The sequence below is a fragment of the Moschus berezovskii genome, chromosome 18 (assembly GCF_049115385.1).
Source record: "Moschus berezovskii isolate FMDL1 chromosome 18, NW_MosBer_1.0, whole genome shotgun sequence".
Taxonomy (NCBI): Eukaryota; Metazoa; Chordata; class Mammalia; order Artiodactyla; family Moschidae; genus Moschus; species Moschus berezovskii.
Genome location: NC_142477.1, coordinates 9,477,499 through 9,503,664, shown reverse-complemented (window position 1 = coordinate 9,503,664; position 26,166 = coordinate 9,477,499). Strand labels below are relative to the sequence as shown.

At 46.3% G+C, this 26,166-nt stretch overlaps 1 protein-coding gene across 1 annotated transcript in view; it reads right to left on the bottom strand.

Moving 5' to 3' along the window:
• The window catches only part of ADAMTS16 (ADAM metallopeptidase with thrombospondin type 1 motif 16), a 182,379-nt gene that overhangs the window by 48,562 nt on the left and 107,651 nt on the right, over nt 1-26,166 (bottom strand). The window contains exons 14-17 of the mRNA XM_055422293.2: nt 24,401-24,531; nt 22,190-22,313; nt 21,539-21,783; nt 19,181-19,319 (exon numbers count right to left, since the gene is read on the bottom strand). Coding sequence (XP_055278268.2) covers nt 19,181-19,319; nt 21,539-21,783; nt 22,190-22,313; nt 24,401-24,531 — 639 coding nt within the window. The remainder of the gene's footprint in view (nt 1-19,180; nt 19,320-21,538; nt 21,784-22,189; nt 22,314-24,400; nt 24,532-26,166) is intronic.

Here is a 26,166-nt window from a genome sequence, read left to right as displayed (position 1 = left end):
AAAAAATATATATTTATTTTTATTCTTGGCTGCATGCAGGCTCTTCATTGTGGCGTGTGGCCTCCAGAGTGTGTGGCTCAGAGGTTGCCCTGTACAGGCTTAGTTGTCCTGAGACATCAGGATCTCAGTTCCCAGACCAGAAATTGAACCCCTGTCCCCTGCCTTGGAAGGCAGATTCTTAACCACTGGACCAGAGAGAAGTACCCCACCCCATATACATGAAATTAAAAGATGCTTGCTCCTTGGAAGTAAAGCTATGACAAACCTTAATAGTATATTAAAAAGCAAAGACATCACTTTGCTGATAAAGGTCTATATAGTCAAAGTTATGGTTTTTCCAGTGGTCATGTACAAAGGTGAAAGCTGGACCATAAAAGAAGGCTGAGCACTGAAGAACTGACGCTTTCAAATTGTGGTGCTGGAGATGACTCTCGAGAGTCCTTTGGACAGCAAAGAGATCAAACCAGTCAATCCTAAAGGAAATCAACTCTTGGATATTCGTTGGAAGGACTAACGCTGAAGCTCCAGTATTTTGGCCACATGATTTGAAGAGCCAACTCATTGGAAAAGACCCTGATTCTGGGAAAGACTGAGGGCAGGAGGAGAAGAGGGTGGCAGAGGAGGGAATGGTTAGATGACATCACCGACACAACAGACATGAATTTGAGGAAACTCTGGGAGATCGCTGAAGACAGAGAGGAGCCTAGCATGCTGCAGTCCACGGGGTTGCAAAGATTCAGACACGATTTAGCGCCTGAACAACAACAACCCTTCCTGATGTAAAAAATACAAAATAAAACAGGACAGAATCAAGTAGTACCTTGGGGGGAAAAAGTCATCAGATAATAATTCCGAGTAGGAATATAAGAATAACTTAGTGTTAGTAAAATCATTCCTAATAGTTTAGTGTTAGGACAATTGGCTAATATATTTCACCATTTTGGTGGATTAAACAGTAAACATAAAGTTTATCACAAATGTAATACATTTCAGCAGGTGATAAATTCTGCCTCAATTTTGACAAAATGTTTACAAAATTGACAATTAATGAATACTTAATATATCTGTATATTTGCATGAGTATACATGTGTGCATTCTATATCTATGTATCTAGATAGACAGATGTAGGTATTTACATGTTTATTTAAACCTAGAAACCAGCATTATGGCAAACACTATAAACGTTCCCATTAAGGTTGAAGTGAAGTGAAGTGACTCAGTTGTGTCCGACTCTTTGTGGCCGCATGGATGGTAGCCTACCAGGCTCCTCCATCCACGGGATTTTCCAGGCAAGAATACTGGAGTGGGTTGCCATTTCCTTCTTCAGGAGATCTTCCCAACCCAGGGATTGAATCCGGGTCTCCCACATTGTAGGCAGATGCTTTACTGTCTGAGCCACCCGGGAAGTCCAGACTATAGGTTAAGACCATTAAGGTTAGGAATAAGAAAAATATATACCATCCTGCAGAAGACCTGGGTTTGATCTCCAGGGACGATCCCCTGGAGAAGGGAAAGGCTACCTGCTCCAGTATTCTGGCCTGGAGAATTCCAAGGACTGTATAGTCCATGGGGTCACAAAGAGTCGGACACGACTGAGCTACTTTGATCATTATCATTGATCATATCATCATTTCAGTTAAGGCCATAAGGAGATACTGGCTCACACAATTAGATAAGATAAAATAAGGGCTGTGAACGTTGTAGTGGGGAGAAACTTCAAGTGGTCTCACTATATATCTAGAAAACTCAAGGGGGAGTAGGTGTGAAGATGAGTCTGTTGACTGTTGGAGGAGGGGGAGAAAGAGCGGACTCTTGGGTACCTAGAGTAAACAAAGCGTGGACACAGACTGAACTCAGACGCAAAGAGAAAACAACGCCTGGTGCTGAGACGGTAAGAAGTTGCTCTGATGTGAGAGCCGGTGTCACTAGTGTGAGACCGAAGAGCACAGAGATTTGTAGCAAAAGGCCCTCCTGGGTAAGTGATGATGGGGAAAAGACCTGAGGGCAGACCACCCCCGGGGAGGAGATGGAGACACAGGTGCTGGGCTCATGGTACACCTGCACGGAAGGAAGTTAAGGGACGGGACCGGTGACAAGAACATGCTGATAAAGGAAGCAGGCAAACGGGCAGGACGGGTGTCGGAAATCAAGAGCAGAGAAATCTGGCAGGAATCGGGTGAACTGTGCTAAGGGCTTGGGGGAGGCCGGGGGAGGGCTGAGGAACGGCTGCTGATGTCGTGACAGGGTGGTGGTCATGGCTAGAAGGGTCTCAGACACGAAGCCAAGAAGCTGTAAGGATGAGCAGCAGGGGCTCCTGGTTGGCAGAGGGGCAGGAAGTGGAGGTTATTCTCAAGGCAAGAGACAGAAAAAGGGAAGAATGGGAGACTGATGGGAAGGCTGGGAAATCTGATGGGGGAAGACGGTGGGGCAGGGAAGAGTGACTTGAAGGGGAGAAAGGGTACGTTTTGGTGGTGAGAACTTTGTGTGATGAGCTTACGGGTGAAAGTGGAGTATTTAGGTTGGGGAAAGGGGAACATCTCCCTGGGGCAGGAGACGCAGAAGGAATGAGTCGCAGAAAATTCTGCTGTGGTTGGTGGGAACCAGCTGGCGTTTACATTGGGCTTAACCCTCCCCACACGGCGGATGGAAATCGCCCACGTGTATGTGCCTAAGCAAGCTGGCGTAGAGACATATGGAACCTATTTCAGCAGGACTCCACAACGGGTCTGGCTTCCAATCCACTAGGGCAGTTAAAGTGCTACCTTTAATCTATAATCTATAAAGCTCAGTAGGGCTTGAGGTCTGTTAGCAGGCACAGATTTCCCTCCTCTTGCAAAATTACCACGATTAAAAGCATATGGAGAGGGGCTGCTGACGGTCCCCAGACGCGCTTCCTGGGTGTGCTCCAGGAAATCTCGTCTTCGGTTCCCCCACCCATCCAGTGCTGTTTTTGTTGTTCAGTCGCTAAGTCGCATCTGACTCTTTGCAACCCCATGGACTGCAGCACACCAGGCTCCTCTGTCCTCCACTTCTCCCAGCGTTTGCGCAAATTTCTGTCCGTTGAGTCAGTGATGCTGTCTAACTGTTTCATCTTCTGTTGTCCCCTTCTCCCTTTCAGTTCAGTTCAGTTCAGTCGCTCAGTCATGTCCGACTTTCTGTGACCCCAGTAACAGCACGCCAGGCCTCCCTGTCCATCACCAACTCCTGGAGTTCACTCAAACTCATGTCCACAGAGTCGGTGATGCCATCCAGCCATCTCATTCTCGGTCGTCCCCTTCTCCTCCCGCCCCCAATCCTTCCCAGCATCAGAGTCTTTTCCAGTGACTCAACTCTTCGCATGAGGTGGCCAAATTATTGCAGTTTCAGCTTTAGCATCAGTCCTTCCAATGAATACCCAGGACTGATCTCCTTTAGAATGGACTGGTTGGATCTCCTTGCAGTCCAAGGGACTCTCAAGAGTCTTCTCCAACACCACAGTTCAGAAGCATCAATTCTTCGGCGATCAGCTTTCTTCACAGTCCAACTCTCACATCCATACATGACCACTGGAAAAATCACAGCCTTGACTAGACGGACCTTGGTTGGCAAAGTAATGTCTCTGCTTTTTAATATGCTGTCTAGGTTGGTCATAACTTTCCTTCCAAGGAGTAAGTGTCTTTTAATTTCATGGCTGTAATCACCATCTGCAGTGATTTTGGAGCCCAAAAAAAAATAAAGTCTGACACTGTTTCCACTGTTTTCCCACCTATTTCCCATGAAGTGATGGGACCAGATGCCATAGCCTTCTTTATGGTCCCACTCTAACATCCATACGTGACTACTGGATAAACCATAGCTTTGACTAGACCGACCTTTGTTGGCAAAGTGATGGTTTTGCTTTTTAATGCACTGTCTAGTTTATCACAGCTTTCCTTCCAAAGAACAAGCATCTTTTACTTTTGTGGCTGCGGTCACAGTCCTCAGTGATTTTGGAGCCCAAGAAAATAAAATCTGTCACTGCTTCCAATTTTTCTCCCTCTGTTTCCCAGGAAGTGATGGGACCAGATGCCATGATCTTAGTTTTTGGAATGTTGAGCTTCAAATCAGCTTTTTCATCCCACTAAACCTGTCTTAACTCAGCTCTCGAGGAGCATTAAAGCATGGATCTTCTTTGACCATCACAGTCCCGGGTGGAAAATCTTCTGACTGACATTTAAAAATTAACTGTAGTGTTCAGCGAAGTTGTTGCTCTTCTTTTAGAGCCAGTTCCTCTTGGGGCAGTGGTCATCCCTTGGTATTCCTGAATGCTGCGGACTCCACAGATGCCTCCGAGGGCTGCTGGGGTGCTGAGCAGGGGAGAAGCACTAGCCAGTGGGTTCTGTGTACAGTATGTTTGTAGAAAAGTCCTCTTGGCAGAAGCACAATTGAAAGTGACTCCCTGAACCGGGGTTCTCAGTGTGCTTCACCACCAGGGGCTCTTAGTACAGCGCAGTCTCCTGGCCCATCCTTATCGCTACGACTTCTGGGGGCACCCAGCAGTTTGTGTTTCTAACAGATTCTCAAGTGAAGCTGATGATGCTGGCCTGGGGCCTACAATTCCCACAGCAGCTCAGTGACTTCTGCATATGATTCTGCACAAAGTGACCTTAAACTGGGAGGCACCCCAGTTTTGTGAATGATAAATCAGAATCTTTTATAAGTTTTTTATGTCAGATCCCATGTTACTGTTCAAACTCTGCATCCACAAGTGAACAAATCTGTGCGTGCGGGTGTCCACACATATTTGAGGCAAGGTCGTCCCAAGAGAAGCCATCTTAGTCTTCTAGGAGTGAACCCTTCCAATTGTGTGTGTGTAAGTCGTTCAGTCACATCTGACTGTTTGTGACCCCATGAACTCCTCTGTCCATGGCATTCTCCATGCAAGAATACTGGAGTGAAGTGCCATTCCCTTCTCCTGGAGATCTTCCCAACCCAGGGCTCTGACCTGCGTCTCTCGCATTGCAGACAGCTTCTTTACATCTGAGTCACCGGGGAACCGAGTCACCAGGTGGCAAGTGCCAGCGAGGAGGCATAAAAGGCCTGAATACGATCTCTGGGTTGGGAAGATCCTTGGAGGAGGAAATGGCAACCCACTGCAGTACTCTTGCCTGGAGCATTTCATGGACAGAGGAGCCTGGCGGGCTACAGTCCATGGGGTGGCAGAGTCAGACACGACTGAAGCGGCTAAGCACACAAGCACAACTTTCAAATACTCTCCCTAAAAGTGGAGCCAAAATTTGTCATTTCTGGGGTGATTTTTCAGGCTTAGGAAGGATTCACTATTTACAGTTCATTTTAAGTGTGAAAATTCACAAACAGAAGCCTCATTTAAAATGGAGTTGACTTTGGTGCTGACAACTTTTCAGTTCTTTATGTGCAAATATTCTTACTTTCAAAAATTAATCTATATTCTTCAAAAAGAATTACTATGAAAATATGACTAAATATTCTGATAATACTAAGGTTTTAAAGGACATAATGTGAAATTCATGAATATTTATTGTAAGCACTTCAACACTTAAAGTGCTTGACACACAAACTGAAGAGATAGCAACACACACTGGTTGAATTAGTTTACGTAAACCACTGGCTACCAAAAGAATTTAAACGCTGACATCTTACTTAAAACTGCTATAGAACTGCACACGGAGACCATTTAAAAAATGATACAGGAATAATGCTCTTTACGTATAAAGAAATGAGTCATTCAGGTCTCTTACATCCAAAAATAAAAAGGACTCGGGAGGCCGGAAGGGGGAGCTCTCATGCCGCAACACTGTATGTCAACTGCATTGCCGACAAGAAGAATGGTACCTTGTGTGTCCAATAGGAAGAAGGTTATTACTTTACTACCAGCAGGAGGAAGGAAGGATCTCTCTTTGCCTAGCAACAGCCCAACCAATGAGAAACCTCCCAACTCAGCCAATGAAATAATCACTATATTTCAAACTCCCAGTTTCCTCCAATGGACTTACTGTTATGATTGTTAATAACAGCCACTCACAACTCCCCCTTCTCCTCTATAAAGAAGACTCATCTTTGTTCACAGGGCTTGCCTGCGATTGTGTCTAGAATACTGTTATTTGCTGTTCCCTGATAAACCCATTTTGCTGGTAAAATAACTACCTGTTTTTACTGTTTTAGGTCAACAAAAGTATCAATAATGCTTCAACATATCTGCTCAAGAATATGAACTCCCCTGTTAAAAAGGGAGCCACTGGCTTAATACATAAAGAGGAACTCTTTGCAAATGAAGGCTATAGATGAGGTAATAACACAGAACACTTATCAATCAGGATCTTCTAAAAGAGGGTGGGCACATGGAAACCTGAATGTGGGAGGAAGAGATGAGATGGGACAGGGTTTACTGAAGTGTCTGCAACGACCTTGGGTCAGGGGGAGGTTTGTCTTCTGCATTCTCTATGGTTAGGACACTTGTGGTTAAAAGTAATTCCAACATCTACAGATTGGAGCCTCCATGAAAATGCACCTCCTCTCCTGCTGATATCCTGGGCAGTCTTTTCTCAAGAGCATCGGGCAGTGAGGGATGGCCCGGTGGAGGGGGGTGCTGACCTCCTAGGTGATGCTCGCCTGACCGTCTACGAGCCTGCAGCCCGTCTGCCCGTCTGCTCCGGCCTCTCCACCTCCTTCCTGCTCTTTAACCCCCAGGAGACTCAGCTTTGGAAGTCCAAGAGACGCACCAGGGAGGGGGAAGCGAGGGCAGCTGACATTCGGGTTGCTCTTCTGATCCACCTGGTAACTGTTCACTGACACAGAAAATCAAACTAGAAGGCTTGTCAGGGCCCCTAAGGCCCACCCCCACATGGGCACTGAAGAAGCAGACAGAGTTCCGGGCCTGTTCAGAGTCCCTCCTCAGCAGAGTGTGGAGTGGAAGGCGGGCTCTGACTGTGCCCTGACACTCACAGCTGACACATGAAGCCTTAGGGAGCATTCCAGGGGTCACACGGCCAGGCTGCTTAAAAACAGCTTTGGGTTAAGGTTTGATAAGCCATTTTTCACAGTTAATCCAGGGCCGCCGAAAATCTCATGAGATCAGAAAGTCTGAGCTTTGCTTGAGAACCTGCAAATCTGAGTCCACAGGCCCGGCCAAGAATATCTGCGTTTCTTTTTTCATGTTTCTGATTTTGTCCCTTAATTTCCGTATTGTTCCTATCAGATCACTTCTCCATTACTGGTTCCCTCTGAATGAATCTTCTCTCAAGCGCCTGCTTTTCTGTTGTGCGTTCATCACATTGTGCTTACCTGTATTTCAACCATCCAGTAACCTCGCCTGAAGGAAAAATGGTGAGCTAAATTTTAAGTGAAAGAAATGGCCCTCATGTTCGTGTGCAACGCCTACACCTTTTTTCCAAAGGGTTTTTCTTGGGCCCTTGATCCAAGCCTTTTGCTCACAGTGTGTGTGTAGTCTGAACACTCAAGATGTCAGGTTCAGCGTTTACCTGGACCTAAAGTTCTCGGTTCTTGGGACGGGGGAGGCTATAGGCTGCAAACTGTCAGGGTCAGATGCTAAGCCTGGGTAGAGAAAGGGAAATCAGAAGCCCCACATGACAGGTTTCAGGACCAGGGGAGTAACTGGGGCACTCAGCACGGGGCTAAGTGCTCTGCAAGCTCAGGACCGCCAGTGTGGATGGGACCACGGCTGCCTTATCGCACCACGCGCCGGGGCTGAGTCCACGGGGCGAGCCGAGCCCGCCCGGGAAAGGCACACTCCACCCAGGAGGCTGGGGAAGCAGCCTGAGTGGCCCCCAAGTCCTGCCCCCAGGCCACTGCCCCTTCCAGGCAGGAAAAGAGCCAGGCCACACGTTGTCCACTCGCCGTGGTGGCTACCAGCCTACACGCCCTCTGCACACAGTGTGTGTGTCCCTCACATGCCTGCCCACGTGAGTGTGCAGAAGACGGCAGCACAATTCAAAACAGGGAGGAACGCGTTCATCACCCTTGCCTGGGGCCACGTGACTCATGTCACTGTGGAATTTCCTCTGGCTTTAAGAGTTTAGTAACCCAAACGGTGCGATTTCTGAAGCAAAGCTGTAACACTAAGGGAAGAGAATGGAAGCTGACATTTACTTGGCTAGACGGAGTGTGAGAGCTTTACAGGTTTTTCTCTCCTCTAATCCTTAAAGGAACCCTATACGGCTGATTACATGATTATCCTACTTTATAGATGGGCTCACTAGCGTGTAAAAGGCTTGAGGAGCTCACAAGGTCACGTGTTTTAAAGGGCCAGGACTCGATCTCTGGCAGTCTGGCCAAACCTCCCTGCTGCACCTTCCAGCCTCGGTGTGACGGGTCACCGGCTGGCCTGGTCTTTCTATCCAATGTGACCGGCACGTGTGGCAATTGTAACCTCTTGTTTGATTTTTGCTTGAGAAGGAAGGAGGTTCATAACATTTTCTACTTCAGAACCCGTCACACACTGGAGGGCAGTTTCTTACACTCTGTTTCACGGGGAGCCGGAGTATAAGGCTGGAAGTAACGAAATCTGAATTCTAAGCCATCCACGTTCAGGCACGCTCCCTTTTTCACACACAGCAGCAGGAGGATGCGAAGCATAAGGAGGCCCTGGGGAGGCCACCGTGGAGGGGAGGCGGCCTGCTGACCCCGCGTCGTCATTTCCACCTGTGCCCTCGTGTGTTTATAAATCAAAAAGCGGTCGAGGTCTTGCATTCACCCTTCAACGAAGCAATGCCTGGTGCCTAGGCTGCGTGGACTCTGAGCACACAGCAACTGGTAACACACAGGAAACATCACCAACCGGCCACCGCCCCAGACCTCTCCGCCACGGTCACCTAATCTCAACCACAGACAGAGTGAAGCGACAAGTGCACACGTCAGGTGTAACCGAGCCGCGAAGACAAACATCTGGGCATGGACGCTGAGGGTGGCACTGCTTTGGGGTGGCAGGGACCATGGCCTGCTGCCCGAGCACCTCCTGGAGCTGATCACTGGCGAGCAGAGCAAAGCCCACCAGAGGTGCAGAGAAGCTACAAAAGCCCTTCCTCAGACCCACGGGATGTTCAAAGCATCAAGAACGCTTACAAAATGGAAACCGGCGCAACAGAAGAGATCAAAACCAAAGACAGGAAAAAACATCCTGTCATCGGTCAACACAAGAGGGTTGGAATGATGAGATGTGAGGGTGCGTCACACAGAGTCTTTCCTCTGCGGGACACTTTCCCACATCCGTGCAGAGACAGGCCTGGGAGCCTACAGAAAAAAAATACCCTTTCAATCCCACTACAGTCATTCACCTCCACTCCTGCATTTTCAGGAGAACCACACCCAACGTCTCTGCGCATTTTCACCAAGCTTAAGTCAGACGGAGAATGAGACAGGCTGTTGGTCAGCTCTCAGATGGAGAGACTCAGGCAGACTGTCGGTCAGCATTCTTACCACCCATGGGCTGGGTGCCTGCACACCAGGCTTCTCAGGCTGCAGGCACTCCTGCTTCATGTGGGCAGACACAGGTGAATGGGTGAAACATTACCTGCCAGATGCCTATGGGATCTCAAATCCGAGATGATTAAAATGGAAATGGCAAGGCTCAGCTACCTTCCACATTCTCTTAATTGAACTAATGTCCTTAGGGACACTCAGATGTCAGAGAGAAGACGGCACACACCAGCACCCACGTCCCAGGGTGAAGAGCATCACTGCAGGTCCTGACATATGGGAGGTAGTTGCCTATTGATATGCGTGCTCAGTCACTTCAGTCGTGTCCAGCTCTCTGTGGCCCCATGGAGTGTAGCCCACCAGGCTCCTCTGTCCATGGGATTTCTCCAGCAAGAATACTGGAGTGGGTTGCCACTTCCTCCTCCAGGGAATCTTCCTGATCCAGGGATCGAACCCTCATCTCCTGTGTCTCCTGCACTGCCAGGCAGATTCTTTACCGCTGAGCCACCTGGGAAGCCCTGGATGTAAGGATAGGAAAACACTCCTGACTCAGGATCTCTGATCAAGTCAGAGCATTTGAGTTGATCTGAGATTTTCATAGGGATTCAGCTTGGGAACACTGCTTTATTCCACACAAAAATGCTCAGGAATCTAAAAGTTCAGCAATGCACCGAGGGATGATGAATTCTGGAGGTCAAATCTGCTTGTGTTTTGGTAGGGATGCTCGAGGTTTTAATGTAAAATTAATTTTCCATATAAACAAAATAGATGTAAAGGTGAATTTAAATGTTTCTTTTGTTTTCAAACATCTAAATATCTGGGAAAATAAAAATATAGACAGCCATATGCCCAATGGTATTTAGGGTTTCTGGGATCTATTTCTACACTACTTAGCAGCTGCTGCTAAGTCGCTGCAGTCATGTCCAACTCTTTGCGACCCCAGAGACGGCAGCCCACCAGACTCCCCTGTCCCTGGGATTCTCCAGGCAAGAACACTGGAGTGGGTTGCCATTTCCTTCTCCAATGCATGAAAGTGAAAAGTGAAAGTGAAGTTGCTCAGTTGTGTCCGACTCTTAGCGACCCCATGGACTGCAGCCTACCAGGCTCCTCTGTCCATGGGATTTTCCAGGAAAGAGTACTATAGTGGGGTGCCATTGCCTTCTCTGATTTCTACACTAGGTTTTAGATAATTACATTTTCAGATGAGTTTCACGTGGGATGAGGTATCATCAGCCACCTGGCTGAATGTTTACAGAGACTCAGGTATCACTTTTCTGACCGAGGGCACAGCTGTAAAGCAATTTCTCAACTGTACTTATAATCTCTCAACTATTTGTCAGAAAGAAAAATCTGCAAGTCCACAGGAATGTTAGAATCAAGCTGGCCAACCTTCTAAAATGATCCATATTAACAGATAAGAGAGAAGCAGAGTTAAAATTCAAAGAATAAATAAAAAAAAGACAGAATAATCCTTTAACTGGGAAAAACCCAAAGCTGAACCCTGGCCATGGAAGGTGGTGTGTTTAATGAGCAAAGCAATGAAGCTCTATCTTAATCTTTTTACAGAAACCAGCTCTGGCCAGCTCTTTGGAAATCATTTTAGAATCTTCATACTTTGCCAAAGTATCTGGAAGAAGAGTATTCAGTCTTAAAGATGGTGATTATATCAAAGAATCTCTAAGTTTTCAGTCATTCTAATGACAGAATGATTTCCAGCTGTTGCCAAAAGCCTTAGCCTTCTTTTATAAAGGCAAGGAAGCCAATCCTTTAAGCAAAACTACCCAGGAAATTGGAAGATATTCCAGAAATAAAGCATGTGCTTTCACGAGAAGAATGCATCAAGTCTAGGGCAAGCGCTAGATGCCGTATGGACGTGTGGTGTCTGTGTGCTGAAGGACCTTGAAGGTGGAAGAGGCTTGGTAACTTCAGGAAAGCAGAGTGGGTGAACTCCTGGGAGCTGATGCTCAGAGTCTAATTTATTCCCATGCGTGCTTGAGTGAGAGCTTTCCTGGCATGATCACACCAGGTCTATGGCACCCGATGGGCACCCAAGCTTGGAGGGTGGTGATGACTACCATTTATGGATGGCCGTGACATCCTGTGTCTGTTATGATCAACAAGAAACTGGCCCGATATCTGAGTTCCCTGATAGCACTGACGGGTCCAAGATGACAGCAGGACATGCCGCTCATTTTGTTTTAGGTGGGCATTCCCCGTCTTTAAGGTTCCAAGTTTGGTTAACTGAGATGTGGGCAGCAGGACTTGAAACCCACACAGGCGCGCACACACACCCATGGCAGGAGGAGGGAGGATCAGTCATGACCATGTGACCACCATGGGTGTGTGTGAGGGACTAGACCTTGGACAGGTCCCAATGCCCCAGAGGAGGGGGGCTTTGCAGGACTGGGAGACTCTGAGAAAGGGAAGAATTCCTGCTCCTTGGGATAAGCTGGGCTTCTGCATCTTACCCTGCACCTTTGAGGGTACTCCAGGAGATGACCTGCCCCTGAGGACAGTGGTCCCTGTCCAGGGATGAACTTCGTGTTCTTCTTCTCTGCTTTACTATTGGGTAAGAGGGCTAAAGGGAGGATGTGCTTTGTAACTTCTCAGGGTCTTGGATAAAGACACAGAAGTAGTTTCATGAGTTTGGCTCAAAGGTGACCCAACACAGGGAGGAAAAAGCCAGAATCATTTCAGTTGATCTCTGGGACCTAGAAGGACAAGTTCAAGCCTTTAAAGTTTAAAAAAGTAAAATGCACATTTGCTTTAAGACTCAAAGCATATAAGGATGTTCTAAATGTATGGATGGGGGAGATCTAATTTGAAGTAGTTCCTGTGAAAAAGATATGATTTTTAGCCAATTAGAGGAAGAGTATGAACAGCTGATGTTCAAAAGCTGTCCCAGGTCTCCACCTCTGACTACTATAGATGCTCAAAATGCAGCTAACCCAACACTCTCTGTGCCAGGTTCCTGGACTCTGAGTCCTCATGGACGCCTGCACACGGCAGCGTGTAGTCTGCACGTCACATATGTGGATATGCAGACTGCGTGTTTTGGGAACAGTGTCAGTCTACACGATTCCCCTTTACAGACTCAGAACTCGGCGTGGTGCCTTACACATTCAAGGAAGAACAAAAGTGCCCCATGCCACAGAGGTTCACTTCAGTTCAGTCTCTCAGTCATGTCTGACTCTTTGTGACCCCATGGACTGCAGCACACCAGGCTTCTCTGTGCATCACCAACTCCTGGAGCTTGCTCAAACTCATGTCCATAGAGTCATCCAACCATCTCATCCTCTGTCATCCCCTTCTCCTCCTGCCTTCAATCTTTCCCAGCATCAGGGTCTTTTCCAATGAGTCAGTTCTTTGCATCAGGTACCTTATAGAGGTACCATGTTTCAATTAGCCATATTGCTAGTAAGTCACTCAATACTTTTTAAGTAAAATAACAATTACATTATGGGGCTTTCCTGGTGACTCAGATGTCCAGTGCAGGAGGCATCAGTTCGATCCCTGGTCTGGGAAGACCCCCTGGAGAAAGAAATGGCAACCAACTCCAGGATTTTTGCCTGGGAAATCCCCATGGACAAAGGAGCCCAGTAGGCTACATACAGTCCATGGGGTCACAAAAGAGTCAGACACTATTTAGCAACTGAACGAGAAAAATTACACTGGTGTTTCATCATCCAGTTCAGCGACAGAGAGGATTAAGCAAAGGTCTCTACATTTTCCCCACTTGATTTAAAAAAGTTTGAGGTCCAGAACTTTTGAACTGTGGTATTGCAGAAGACTCTTGAGAGTCCTGGGTGTTCACTGGAGGGACTGATGTTGAAGCTGAAACTCTAATACTTTGGCCACCTAATGCGGAGAGCTGACTCATTTGAAAAGACCCTGATGCTGGGAAAGACTGAGGGCAGGAGGAGAAGGGGACCACAGAGGATGAGATGGCTGGATGGCATCACCGGCTCAATGGACATGGGTTTGGGTGGACTCCGGGAGTTGGTGATGGACAGGGAGCCTGGCGTGCTGCTGTTCATGGGGCTGCAAAGAGGCGGACGCGACTGAGCGACTGGACTGAACTGAGCTTCAGACTGACGCTCACACACATTTGCTGACGACACACATGGATAAAGGAACGAATGGTTTCATGTCAACAAAACAAAGGCAAGGTTTCCAATACGTGACTTTACTCTGCTTTCTAAACCTCATCACTAAAATTAAAGTTTAAGCCCTAGAAATATCTGCAGATGATGATGAGAACATTGCTGGAAAAGTGTAAGAGAGCTTGATTTACAAGTCATTCTTAGGATCTGTCTGAGGAATGCTAACTGTAAATCAGAGGAGTTATTCCCCTTTGAAAAAAAAAGATCATCCCCAGATACTGCATGATATGTATCAGAGAGATTAAATGTAACTATAAGCCGTGCTGCAGTCCATGGGGTCGCAAAGAGTCGGACACAACTCAGCGGCTGAACTGATAAGCCAAATCTGAATAAGCCTTTTCATGTGAAAGTAAAGCAGTGGTTTGAAATTCATTACTGTTTGAAATACACTGAGCCAACGGAATCATCGAAGTTGATTTTTAAAAATCACAGCATACGTAACTTTGAGAAATAGCTGATGCCCTTACACTGTAAATAAGAGTCTGCTGAAGCCATTCCTGTGTCTGAAAGTCCCTATCTTAGAGTCACACATAATCGGCTAAGCTGGATCCTCCCCTCAAATACTCTTGGCTTAGCATCTCCCTGTGTGAATCCTTCCTCCACCACCCCATCATCGGTGCCCCAGTGAGAGTCTGGCAAAGGTACAACTAAGCAGGATTACTGAAATAAAATCCCATGGTTATGTCACAAGAGTGAGTGAAAAGGAAAAAAAAAAAAAATGAGCAGAGGACGCTGTCAGAAAAGATGAGAGGCACTGCCTGCCTTGTGCCTGTCAGGAAACCTTGCTTTCTAAAGAGAAATGGCCCATTAGAACAGATAAGGGATGGGACTGTCCTTTCTTTACAGAGGCCCAGTGATGCTTCCAGAATGAAACCAGGGCTGGGGGATTTCCCAGGTGTCTCCTTCTGATTCACTCGTTCCCTAGCTGTTTCCCCAGCCTGTAGATGTTAAAGTCACAAGAAGGAAACGAAGCAAAGCATGCTTCAAGAGTTCCCAATCTAGGTTATGAAGAGGCCTAGGGAAGTGGAAATCTTCAAAATGTAAAATATGATGCAGATAAAACAAAACCTAGATCTGAACCTGATCTGGCTGTGTCCAGGTGGGGTCTTTCTGTTTGTAAGCCCCGTTGAGGAAGGAAATCAGTCCTGAATATTCATTGGAAGGACTGATGCTGAATCTGAAGCTCCAATACTTTGGCCACCTGATGAGAAGAAGTGACTCATTGGGAAAGACCCTGATGCTGGGAAAGATTGAAGGCAGGAGGAGAAGAGGGCGACAGAGGATGAGATGGTTGGATGGCATCACTGACTCAATGGGCATGAGTTTGAGTAAACTCTGGGAGTTGGTGATGGACAGGGAGGTCTGGCGTGCTGCAGTCCATGGGGTTGCAAAGAGTTGGACATGACTGAGTGACTGAACTAAACTGAGGGTTTACACAAGACAAGGCAAGTGACAGGACACAGTAGGTGCCCAGTTAACTACAATGTTGTGTTTCTTATTTTTATCTTGTTTCTACAGAAAATAGGATAATCCTGGGGGTGCAAGAGGAAAGAGTGGGAGAAGGGAAGGTGTGGTCTTGCCCTTTGAGGAAAATATGGGAGGGTCCACTTTAAGCCAAAAGGATTTAAACAGTGCCTTCTCCTTAAGCCCACCTACTTATGGTTTATTAATCTATGACAAAATAAGAAAGAGTATGCAGATGACACAACACTTAAGGCAGAAAGTGAAGAGGAACTAAAAAGCCTCTTGATGAGAGTGAAAGAGGAGAGTGAAAAAGTTGGCTTAAAGCTCAGTATTCAGAAAACAAAGATCATGGCATCTGGTCCCATCACTTCATGGGAAACAGATGGGGAAACAGTGGAAACAGTGTCAGACTTTATTTTTTGGGCTCCAAAATCACTGTGGATGGTGATTGCAGACATGAAATTAAAAGATGCTTACTCCTTGGAAGGAAACTTATGACCAACCTAGATAGCATATTAAAGGGCAGAGACATTACTTTGCCAACAAAGGTCCGTCTAGTCAAGGCTATGGTTTTTCCCGTGGTCATGGATGGATGAGAGAGTTGGACTGTGAAGAAAGCTGATCGCTGAAGAATTGATGCTTTTGAACTGTGGTGCTGGAGAAGACTCTTGAGAGTCCCTTGGACTGCAAGGAGATCCAACCAGTCCATTCTAAAGGAGATAAACCCTGTGTGTTCATTGGAAGGACTGATGTTGAAGCTGAAACTGCAATACTTTGGCCACCTCATGCGACAAGTTGACTCACTGGAAAAGACCCTGATGCTGGGAGGGATTGGGGGTGGGAGGAGAAGGGGACGACAGAGGATGAGATGGCTGGATGGCATCACCGACTCGATGGACATGAGTTTGGGTGAGCTCCGGGAGCTGGTGATAGACAGGGAGGCCTGGAGTGCTGCGGTTCATGGGGTCGCGGAGAGTCGGACACAACTGAGCAACTGCACTGAACTGATACGTGGAGAAAAGAATGATTCTTAAACAAGTGGCTCTGAGAAACTGGACAGCTATAGTTTTCCCAGGTAAAAGGATGAAATTAGAACATTCTCTGACACATATACAAATATAAACTGAAAATGGACTAAAGACCTAAATGTAAGATCAGATACTAGAAAACTCCTAGAATAAAACATAGACAGAACAGCCTTTGACATAAATTGCAGCAATATTTTCTGGATCTGTCTCCTAGAGTAATGCAAATAAAAATAAAAATTAACTAATTGGACAAAATTAAACTTAAAAGCTTCTGCACAGCAAAGGAAGCCCTAACTAAAATGAAAAGACAGCCTATAGAATGGGAGAAGATATTTGGATGTGAAGCGACCAACAAGGGATTAATTTTCAAAATACACGAACAGGTAATTTAGCACAATGTCAAAGAAACAAACAACCCATTAAAAAGGTGGGTAGAAGACCTAAACAGACATTTCTCCAAAGAAGATATACAGATGGTGCAAAGGTACATGACAAGATGCTCAGTACTGCTAATTACTAGAGAAATGCAAATCAAAACTACAATGAGGTATCACCTCACACTGGTCAAAATGGCCATCAAAAAGTCTACAAAAAATAATGCTGGAGAGGGTGTGGGAATATAAATTGGTGCAGCTACTATGGAGAAAAGTATGGAAGTTCCTTAAAAAAACTGAAAGTAGAGTTACATAAGATCCGTCTCCTGGGCATATCCAGATAAAACTGATTCAAGAGATACACGCACCCCATTGTCCACAGCAGCACCATCTACAACAGTCAAGATGCTGAAGCAACCTAAGATGAATGGATAAAGATGCTGTAATCTTGACACAATGGAACTTTACTCAGCCATAGAAAGAATGAAATAATGGCATTTGAAGCTACATGGATGGACCTAGAGGTGATATGCTAAGTAAGTCAGAAAGAGAAAGACCGATATCTCATGGTATCAGTTACATGTGGAATCTCAAAACAATGTTACAAACTTATTTACAAAACAGAAAGAGACTCACAGACATAGAAAACAAACTTACAGCTACCTAAGAGGGAAGGGGAGGAGAGATAAGTTAGGATTTTGGGATTAACAGATACATACTACTATACATAAGATAGATAATCAACAAATATATTCAATATAGCCCAGTATATTCAGTTACACATATATGTATATGTTATTCATATATATATATAAAACACGGAATCACTTTGCTGTACCCCTGAAACTAACGCAAAATTATAAATTAACTATACTTCAATTATAAAAACTTAAGATGCTCTTGGTTAGGAGCTGAGTCCTGGGAGCTGCATGACCTTGGCATTTCCACTGGAAGACTGTATAAAAGAGCCACCTCCTACACAGGTGATGATAAAGGATGGGGTTCCACATCCCTTCTAGCTGTTGAATTGAGAAACCTTGATTTTCCATGAATTTTCCATTGAAAAAACAAACACCCACTCACTGACTCTATAACACAATTCTTCAGGCAAATGATTAGGGGATGGGTTTGGGGCTGATTTCCTCTAGAAACCGTAATGTGAGAATTATTCCTTAGGTGTACCTTGGAGATTTGCAAGTGTGCTCAGCATCCACTGGAGTGTTTCAGGCTACTGAGAAGGGCCACGTGGTTGGAGCTGAGGAAACCCAGCATCCTCTGCATGCCTGGCTCTCCCAGTGAAGACATGGAGAGAAGCCCTAATGAAACACACTCATGGACCAGCCATCCTTACAGATGCTGCCACGTGAAAATCTACAAGGATGCATCCGAAATTGTCCTTACACAAATAGAACGCTTTGTGGTTTATTATTTTAATCAAACACTGTTAGATACTCCTATATAGGGACAGATAAAATCAAATGCATCTAATAGGGAGCAGAGAGTCATAGGGGATGACTGTAAGATCAGAAGAGAAAGGGAAGGGAATAAATGGGATTAGAGAGTAATAACCAGACCACACATGGGATGCCCACGAATACGGCCTGTTTTGCTTTATTTCCCAAATGGAGTAAAATGAGAGCTGGTGTGGGTCCCTCGCCAGAGTAGGACACCCCCCCATTTTCTCTGGCTGCCTTTAGGGTCATTTGCTGCTAGCCTGCATTGCAGAAAGGGATTCTATTTTACCTTAGAAAGCACCTAACATCAGAATTTAAGTAGGATTTAAACATTTTATTTTTAACGAGAAGAATAAATACATATTGATTACATGGTGTTAACTTTTCAGACTGCTATTTTTTAATTGTTCAATTTTCCTGTGTTTCCTTCCACTCACTGATTTAAAGCAATTATTAAGAAGACATGAGTTCACTTTTTTCCTTATCAATTCATTTTATTCTTACTTTATAAAATGTTCATTTGTGTCCTATTATACTTAAATATATGGGCTTCCCTTGCAGCTCAGCTGATACAGAATCTGCCTGCAACGCAGGAGGCTCTGGTTTGATTCCCGGGTGGGGAAGATCCCCTGGGGAAAGAAATGGCAACCCACTCCAGTATTCTTGCCTAGAGAATCCCATGCTCAGGGAAGCCTGACAGGCTACCGTCCATGGGGTCGCAAGAGTTGGACACGACTTAGCGATGACACCACCACCATTTGATAAAAAATCATCACTCTGTATCACTCATTTCCACAAAGGTTTTATAGTAGACAAAAAGCAGAATCCAATTCACTAAACTTTAAGGGCACATGTGGACATAGCTGAATTAGAAAAGGGAGCCCAAGTTCTCAAGGGACACTCTGGACTACTGCTCAGACACTCCACCTCTGGAAGAGTTAAGGAGCTCTGGGCTCCTCATCAGGACAAGATGAGGGTCGGTACAGCCAGGCATGATGGGGACCAGGGCGTGTGATGGGAATCGGGGCGTGTGATGGGGATCGGGGCGAGTGACGGGGATCGGGGTGTGTGATGGGGACTGGGGCGTGTGATGATCAGGGCGTGTGATGATCGGGGCATGTGATGATCGGGGCGTGTGATGGGGATCAGGGCGTGTGATGGGGAGCAGATCTAGGTGTTGAAGACCATGGCAGTGTGTCCCATGGCCCAAAGAGGCCTGGCACCTCTGTGCCCATCACCAGGTCCACCGTGGGACGTGACTTACCTCCTCCACAGGAGACGGAGCACTCGGAGCGGATGGTCGCCCACGTGTAGCTGGGCTGGGCTCCAAGCTTCTTCTCAACCCCCCACCTCGGCACGGAGTATTCCCAGGCAATGCCCGGGTTCCTTCCCTGAAACAGAAGCTACAAAATAAAAAAGGGAAAGAGAAAAGGAGTTAAGGTAGAACCAATATACAGTAGGTAACTTGGGATTCCCTGGTGACTCAGTTGGTAAAGAATCTGCCTGCAGTGTGGGAGACCTGGGTTCGACCCCTGGGCTAGGAAGATCCCCTGGAGGAGGGCATGGCAACCCACTCCAGTGTTCTTGCCTGGAGAATCCCATAGACAGAGGAGCCTGGCAGGCTACAGTCCACGGGGTCACAGAGAGTCGGCCATGACTGAGCAGTCGAGCACAGCACAGAACCAACCTATAGAAGCTAACCTGTTTTAAGCTCTTGAAATATTAGTCATGTCAATAATAAGATTATAATATTAAACTAGACTCAAAGACATCTATAAGAATATATAGACATTTGATTCTTTTGCTGTATGCAGTATTTCCTGCATAGTCTTTGCAACCTAACAAAGGCATCTGGCTCTTTCCCTGGGTGTTTCTTGGCAAGCTCCAGCCATCCTCCCCAGCTGAGCAAATCAGAAAGTGGTACCTAAAAAGCACCTCCTCCACAAATCCTAGTGAGTTCCAAACAACCAACAGTTGAGTGCATCTCATCTCTGCAGGATGGAAGCTAACTCTGAATCCTTCCTCCACGGACGGGATGCAGAGATCTTCCACATGCTGACATGTTCCATGTGGGCGCAGGAGGAAAGATGCCCTCTCTGGCTGGGCACATCTGTGAGCCATGCTTAGCACATGGAATTGCACTTGGACTCTTCACCTCCCAGCTGGAAACCAGACCACATGGACCAACTACCTTTTCCTCCTAAAGGTATCTGATCTCTTGATCTCAACGAGAGGCTTTTTCTTGGGGGGGGGGGACTTTGCCATTAGCCTTTTACTAGAAATCCCATCTCCGAAGCCTTCACTGCTTCTTAATGGGAGGGTCCAATGGATAAAGTCACTGGACCTTCCCTGACTCCCCGGCACCACAGTCCCATCCCCGACAACACAGCTCAAGTCTAGTTGGGCAAGATGCTGTAGGACAGAGATAAGCCCTGGACAGGTGGCCGCACTGCAGGCCATAGATCTGCTCTTGCACCTGACATCTGAAATGGGAAATGGGTTCCCAGTAAGCCTCGATCATTTTCAAGCCTGACCGATCTCTGTTTCTCCGTGAGTAATAAAACTTAAAGAGGCTTCCCAGGTAAAGAACCTGCCTGCCAATGCAGGAGATGAGGTTCAATCCCTGGGTCAGGAAGATCCCCTAGAGGAGGAAATGGCAACCCACTCCAGTATTCTTGCCTGGGAAATCCCACAGACAGAGAGACTGGTGGGCTACAGTTCAATGGGTCCCAATGAGTCAGATACGACTGAGCACACAGGCACATTAAAGCTAAAATCCTCAGACGGTGGGAGAGAAATAATCACGGCAGGAATCCAGGGTGAACATGTCTATAAAGTGGAGGCAGGAGCAGTCCCAGGTTGAGAGGGGAGACGGAGGTGGGATGTGTGGAGATGAGGCATCTCTCAGGACGACGCAAGGACGGCAGGATGGAGCTGCCAGGCCCACACTGCAGGTGGAGGGCACCTGGGGGGTTCCCGACTGCACGCACAGGTGCAGGCTGAGGGGGTGACTTTTGAACCAAGTTTGTGCAGAGAAACGTAAAAACATACGAAATTAGCGTGTCTGCTGCGTGCTGCCACCATCTGCCTGGTCCCAAGGGGACACATTACACTGTTAGAAATTGCTCAAGCGCATCTCATGGGCCTGTGTCGTCTTGGGCAGAACACAGAGGGGCTTGTGTAGGAGGCGAGTGTGCGGGCCCCTGCCTGGCACCGGGCCCAGGCGGGGGCTTCTCACTTCACTCCTGTTTCCACCGGACTCAGGAGAATCCTGATCCCGCCCGAAACACAGGCACAGGCAGAGCCACCCACAGCGGCCGCTTCTCACAGCCGCAGAGCTTACAGGAGAGAAGCAGGCTCAGGTCACAATCCACTAATAAAGATGGAAAACCCAGGACTGCATGATGTGTGTCCTTACAAATCTCATCACACGTCTAGAGGTGAAAGATGAGTAGCCCACTGGCCCACTCAGTTTGTGCACTGATTAGTCTTGTTTCTGAGACACTCTCTGACTGCAAACAATTTTCTGTGGACGTGATATTTTGCCAATATAGCCTTGAAACTACAGAAATGCCCCAAGACCCCCCTGTCCAAGCCCTGAGAGCAACAGGCTGGGATTTACCTCCACGATCAGCGTTTCATTGGTTGGCCCAGGAGAGGTTAAGCTCTCAGGCTCCTTGTAGGAACGTCTGTAGTCAAAGGTGGTTCCTGAAAACTTGTACCGGCCGGGCCAGTCTACCGTCCAGTGTCCGTTCAGGTAGTACTTTTCGAGTGCATTTCGCACGGAAATGTAGGAGGTAGATACGTTCGTTTCATAGATGCGGATGCTCCGGGCTCCGGAGGGGATGGTGACCATCTGGTAATACTCTGGGCAGAGGAAATGGGAGGAGAGAAGGTGGTGTTTCAGCAGCACAGGGCAACCCCAGTGCCCGCGGCTCTCCATGACCAGCCCTTGGGGATCAGAGTTTGGAACCTGGAGGTCTAGTTTGACCATCCAGTTCCATGAATCCTATAAAGGAGTTTTTGGTGTTTTTTTTTAAATTGGAGCAGAGCTATTGTAATATTCATGGTTTCTAAGAACCGCTTTAATTGAAATAACCTAGCAACCACTTCTAATCAAAACAGAAGGTTTGAGAAGCAAAGCGGGCCAGGAGTCGCATAGGGCTCTCAGGACTCTGCCTATTGGCTGCTTTCACTACACCCCACTCCTTCCCACCAAGGGTCTCTTTCCGTCTCTGCTCAGCTGGCAGGCGGATCCCACGGGTGGACTCACGGTTGGCACGGTGCTGCTTTGCGTAGAGGCCCTTGTGTGTCGTGCAGCCGGAGTTGTTGCCCCGGCACACGCCGCAGGCATCTTCCATAGCATCGGACCCCAGGATGTTGTCACACCCCACTCTCTGTGGGACCCACGAGGCCACAGGTCGTTCATGAAAGACAAGACAACAGAAGCGAAGTCACAAACCTTTCCGTGGAGAGTTGAAAAGTTTCACCGACACAGGAGAGTTAACAAATATTTATTGGCTGCCCGGTATGTGCACTGTGAGGCTGTCAAGCTATGCTTCCGTCCAAAGGAGGAGCCTTCTCGTGGCAAGCACATCCTGTCCTCTTTGGCTTTGCTACACGACTGTCCTGTCTGGAGCCCTGGATTATACCTATCAGACTGTTGTGTGGGAGACGTGGGTGAATTTCATCCCGACGTGAAGAGCCAAGCACAGATGACAAGTGATGTGGCCTCATGGGGGTCCACTGGAATTCACCTTGTGCTTTTGAATTGTCTTGTGTAGAGACAAAGAAGGAACGGAGACCATGGGACGATTATTCCCAAATTATAACACATTTGGCTACGGTCTTAGAATTTTAGCAGCTCTTTATAAATTCTATGATGCTTGCTAGTCTTACACTTCCTAACAAAAGATATAGGCTACCTAGGTAAAAAAAAAAAAAAATCCATTCAGAAATGAAGTAACCAGGGTCCACAATTCCTTGTTTGAAATACCAGGACCAGATACACTTCAGAACTCGGGGTTTTTGGACCGCAGGATGGTAACTAACATATTATACATAAGATGTGGGGACATTGATGATGTTTCTAAACCTCACACACAGAGCAGGATACAAGTAACTGAAGACAGTCTCATCAGCTCAAGGCAGCTTTGCAGACAGATACATGCAAGTTACCTTATATTTTCCAGTCAAATAAACTTCCCATTTTGCAGCTCTTTGGACTTTAGAATTACAAATAAGGGATTGTGACACTGTATCACTAAGAATACATAAAAACAATGAGATATTTAACAGATTGACTGATAATCAGACACAGTGGGTGGAGAGCTGACCATTTTAAAGCTGAAAGAGATCTGAACAGTGTGTGTGTGTGTGTGTGTTAGTTGCTCAGTTGTGTCTGGTGTCTGACTCTTTGCAACCCCATGAACTATAGCCCGCCTGGATCCTCTGCCCATGGGGTTCTCCAGGCAACCTACTGCAGTGGGTTGCCATTCCTTTCTCCCGGGGATCTTCCCCACCCAGGGATGGAACCCAGGTCTCCTGCACTGCAGGCGGATTCTTTACCATCTGAGCCCCCAGGGAAGCCCTGCGTGTGCTGCTTGAGTCTAACCTTCATAGTGCTGGTCCAACTCTACTGCAGTCACGGTTTACACTTTAGAGAAAATCAGACCTGGCACCGAGGCCTCTGGACTCCACTGAACACAGATGCTGAGTCACTTCCTGAGAAGCCCAGTGTCTGACATTGCACGCGGCCCCTCCCTTTGTTTATTAAGGTGACGAAATGCTTCCCGCGCGTGGCACGAAGCGCAGAGCTTTGGGTGCATGCAGCGGCCCCTCTTTCCCAGCCCGCGCCCTGAGTCCCTCTCCGGCAGAAGTGAGGCTGACCCCGCCGGGGTGATGCAGCGGCCCCTGGCTCTAAGCTGTCCCTGGCTTCAGTCACTCTGACGCCCCCGCCGGGTGACTGCTCTCTGATGCTGGACTCTGCCGGTCCCACTCGCAGTGTCTTCCACCGAGATGTGAGGGTAAAAGCACCCGAGTCTTCCGGCAGCAAGCGGCCCTTTGCGAGCACCACCTCCTCCACTCGCCACCCTCAGCGTCCCCGGCTCCTCCTCCGCGTTCTCTGACCACCAAACCGTTCCTGCAGCCCATGATGCCTGTTTCACCAGGACCCCTCCCCGCTTCCCCCACGCCCCTCTTCCATCCCACCCTTTCAGACCCAGCTCCCCTCCCCAGCAGCCCTGCGAGTTTCCCGGGTCCACGTCTAAGAGGGAAGCAACCTGTCCCTCCCGCGGAGCTCTGCACACACCTCCACTGCCAAACTGCCTCCTTCCGTGCTCATGGCTTTCTCTCCCTCTGGGCTGTGACGGGGAGGGAAAGGGTGTGGTTTCAGGTGTCTGGTCTCCCTAGCCCCTTACAGGATGCCTGGCAGAAAGCGGACTGTTGGGAGATGTTTGTTGAACGAATGAATGATCATTATTACCTCACATATCCCATCTATACAAACATTACGGCTATCCTCCGAGCATGGAGTCCCATCTGTGACTTTATTTGACAAAGAAAAGAAGAAATCAAATCCTTCTGCGATACAGTAGAGTTTGCAGAAGTCCTGATCTTAAAAAGAAATACACACACAAACACAAATAAGAAAGATACTTAAGCTCTGATCACTTTTTGCTCTAAATGTTATAGACTATTTTTTTTTCTTTTTTTGCCCATAAAAACTCCCACACAATAATACATAGCAAAGACACTTTTAAAATTGCCTCTTTCGGCTTCGTTTTCCCTTTCATTTTCAGATTATTTTTAAAGCTTCACTATTAATTTTTACTCTATTGTGTCCTTTATAGATTCTCATTCTATACACAGTGGTTGGCACATAGCAGGCATTCAATAAACATTTGTTGACTTGAACTACATTACTGTTCAACTATTTTCCTAGTATAATTAACTGATCTGTGTAGAAATGCAAAAAATCACTAACATTTCGCAGCAACATACAAAATTCTTACAAATAAAGTACAATAAAATAATTGAAATAATCACAAAATTTCTTAATAGCTACTACATTTACTAAAACACATAATATTTTTAAACTGATAAAAGGGAATAACTTCTGGATGAAATCTCCAAAGAATATTGGTTTTTCTTAAAAAATGTAATGAATTGCCAAAAATATTGTCACAAGGAGAATATAGATCTCATTATGTACTTAAGACTGGAAGATCAAGTTCACACCCTCTCTTGGTAATCCATTTCAAGGATTTATGATTTATATGGCTAATACAAACTTTTGTAGAATTTTTTTTCCTTTGTTCTCCTCTCAGTAAAGAATGGAAGAGTTGATAATAAATATTAAAGAAGGGAACAGTTGATAATAAATATTTATCTGCCTTAGGAGTTTTCATTGGCCCAATGCTCATATACAAATATGTTCTTTATTGTGCAGGATAAGAGACTGAACAATGCTAAGAATCAAATTTAATATGTGTTTCCATGATCAATGAACTTATTTACTGAAGACTAGGAAAACCAGAAACAGCACACAGATCGTTTGACCCTGATCTCAAAGTTCTTTCTCCTTTATTCGCCTGCTTACCTGTTTCTCACTGGCTTAATTTTCACTGAGTTTGGAAGTAATAACCCAACAAAAAAGCCTTTGTGTGAAACTGCTTCAATTTTCCTTCCAGAATTTACTGATTTAATAAACCTCTCACCATGATAACATTATATATATTGAGATAGTTAAAGTAAGTGCCAGGTGAGATAAGGCCCAACTTATGTATTCCCCAAGTATTTCCTGATAATATTCTCAGTTCCAAAGAACACGATGATTAGGTGTTCTTTGAATTTATTCTCAAATTATACTACTTGAGCTACTGAGTTCAAGTTATTATAATGATAAAATAATGCATATTTCTCTCCACCTGGAGAGTAAAATCTTATATACAGGACAAATAAGCTTCTTGGTTTCTAAGTTATGGATCAAACCTTTCCAAATACAGTATAGTATCTGATTTTCCAAAAGATATGGATATGTTCCTTTCATTTTTCAGCAATGCTAATCATTCAATGGGCGATACACTCATTGCCAGATCACCATCAACTACTGTGGTTTGTAATTTTAAAAGAATTGATTTGTTATCAGTAAATCATCTACTTTGAGTGTCTCACCACTTCTTTAAAGATTCCACGGTATTTTGCACAGACTCACTATCTAGCCTGCTGTTTTCCTGAGCACACAGCTGG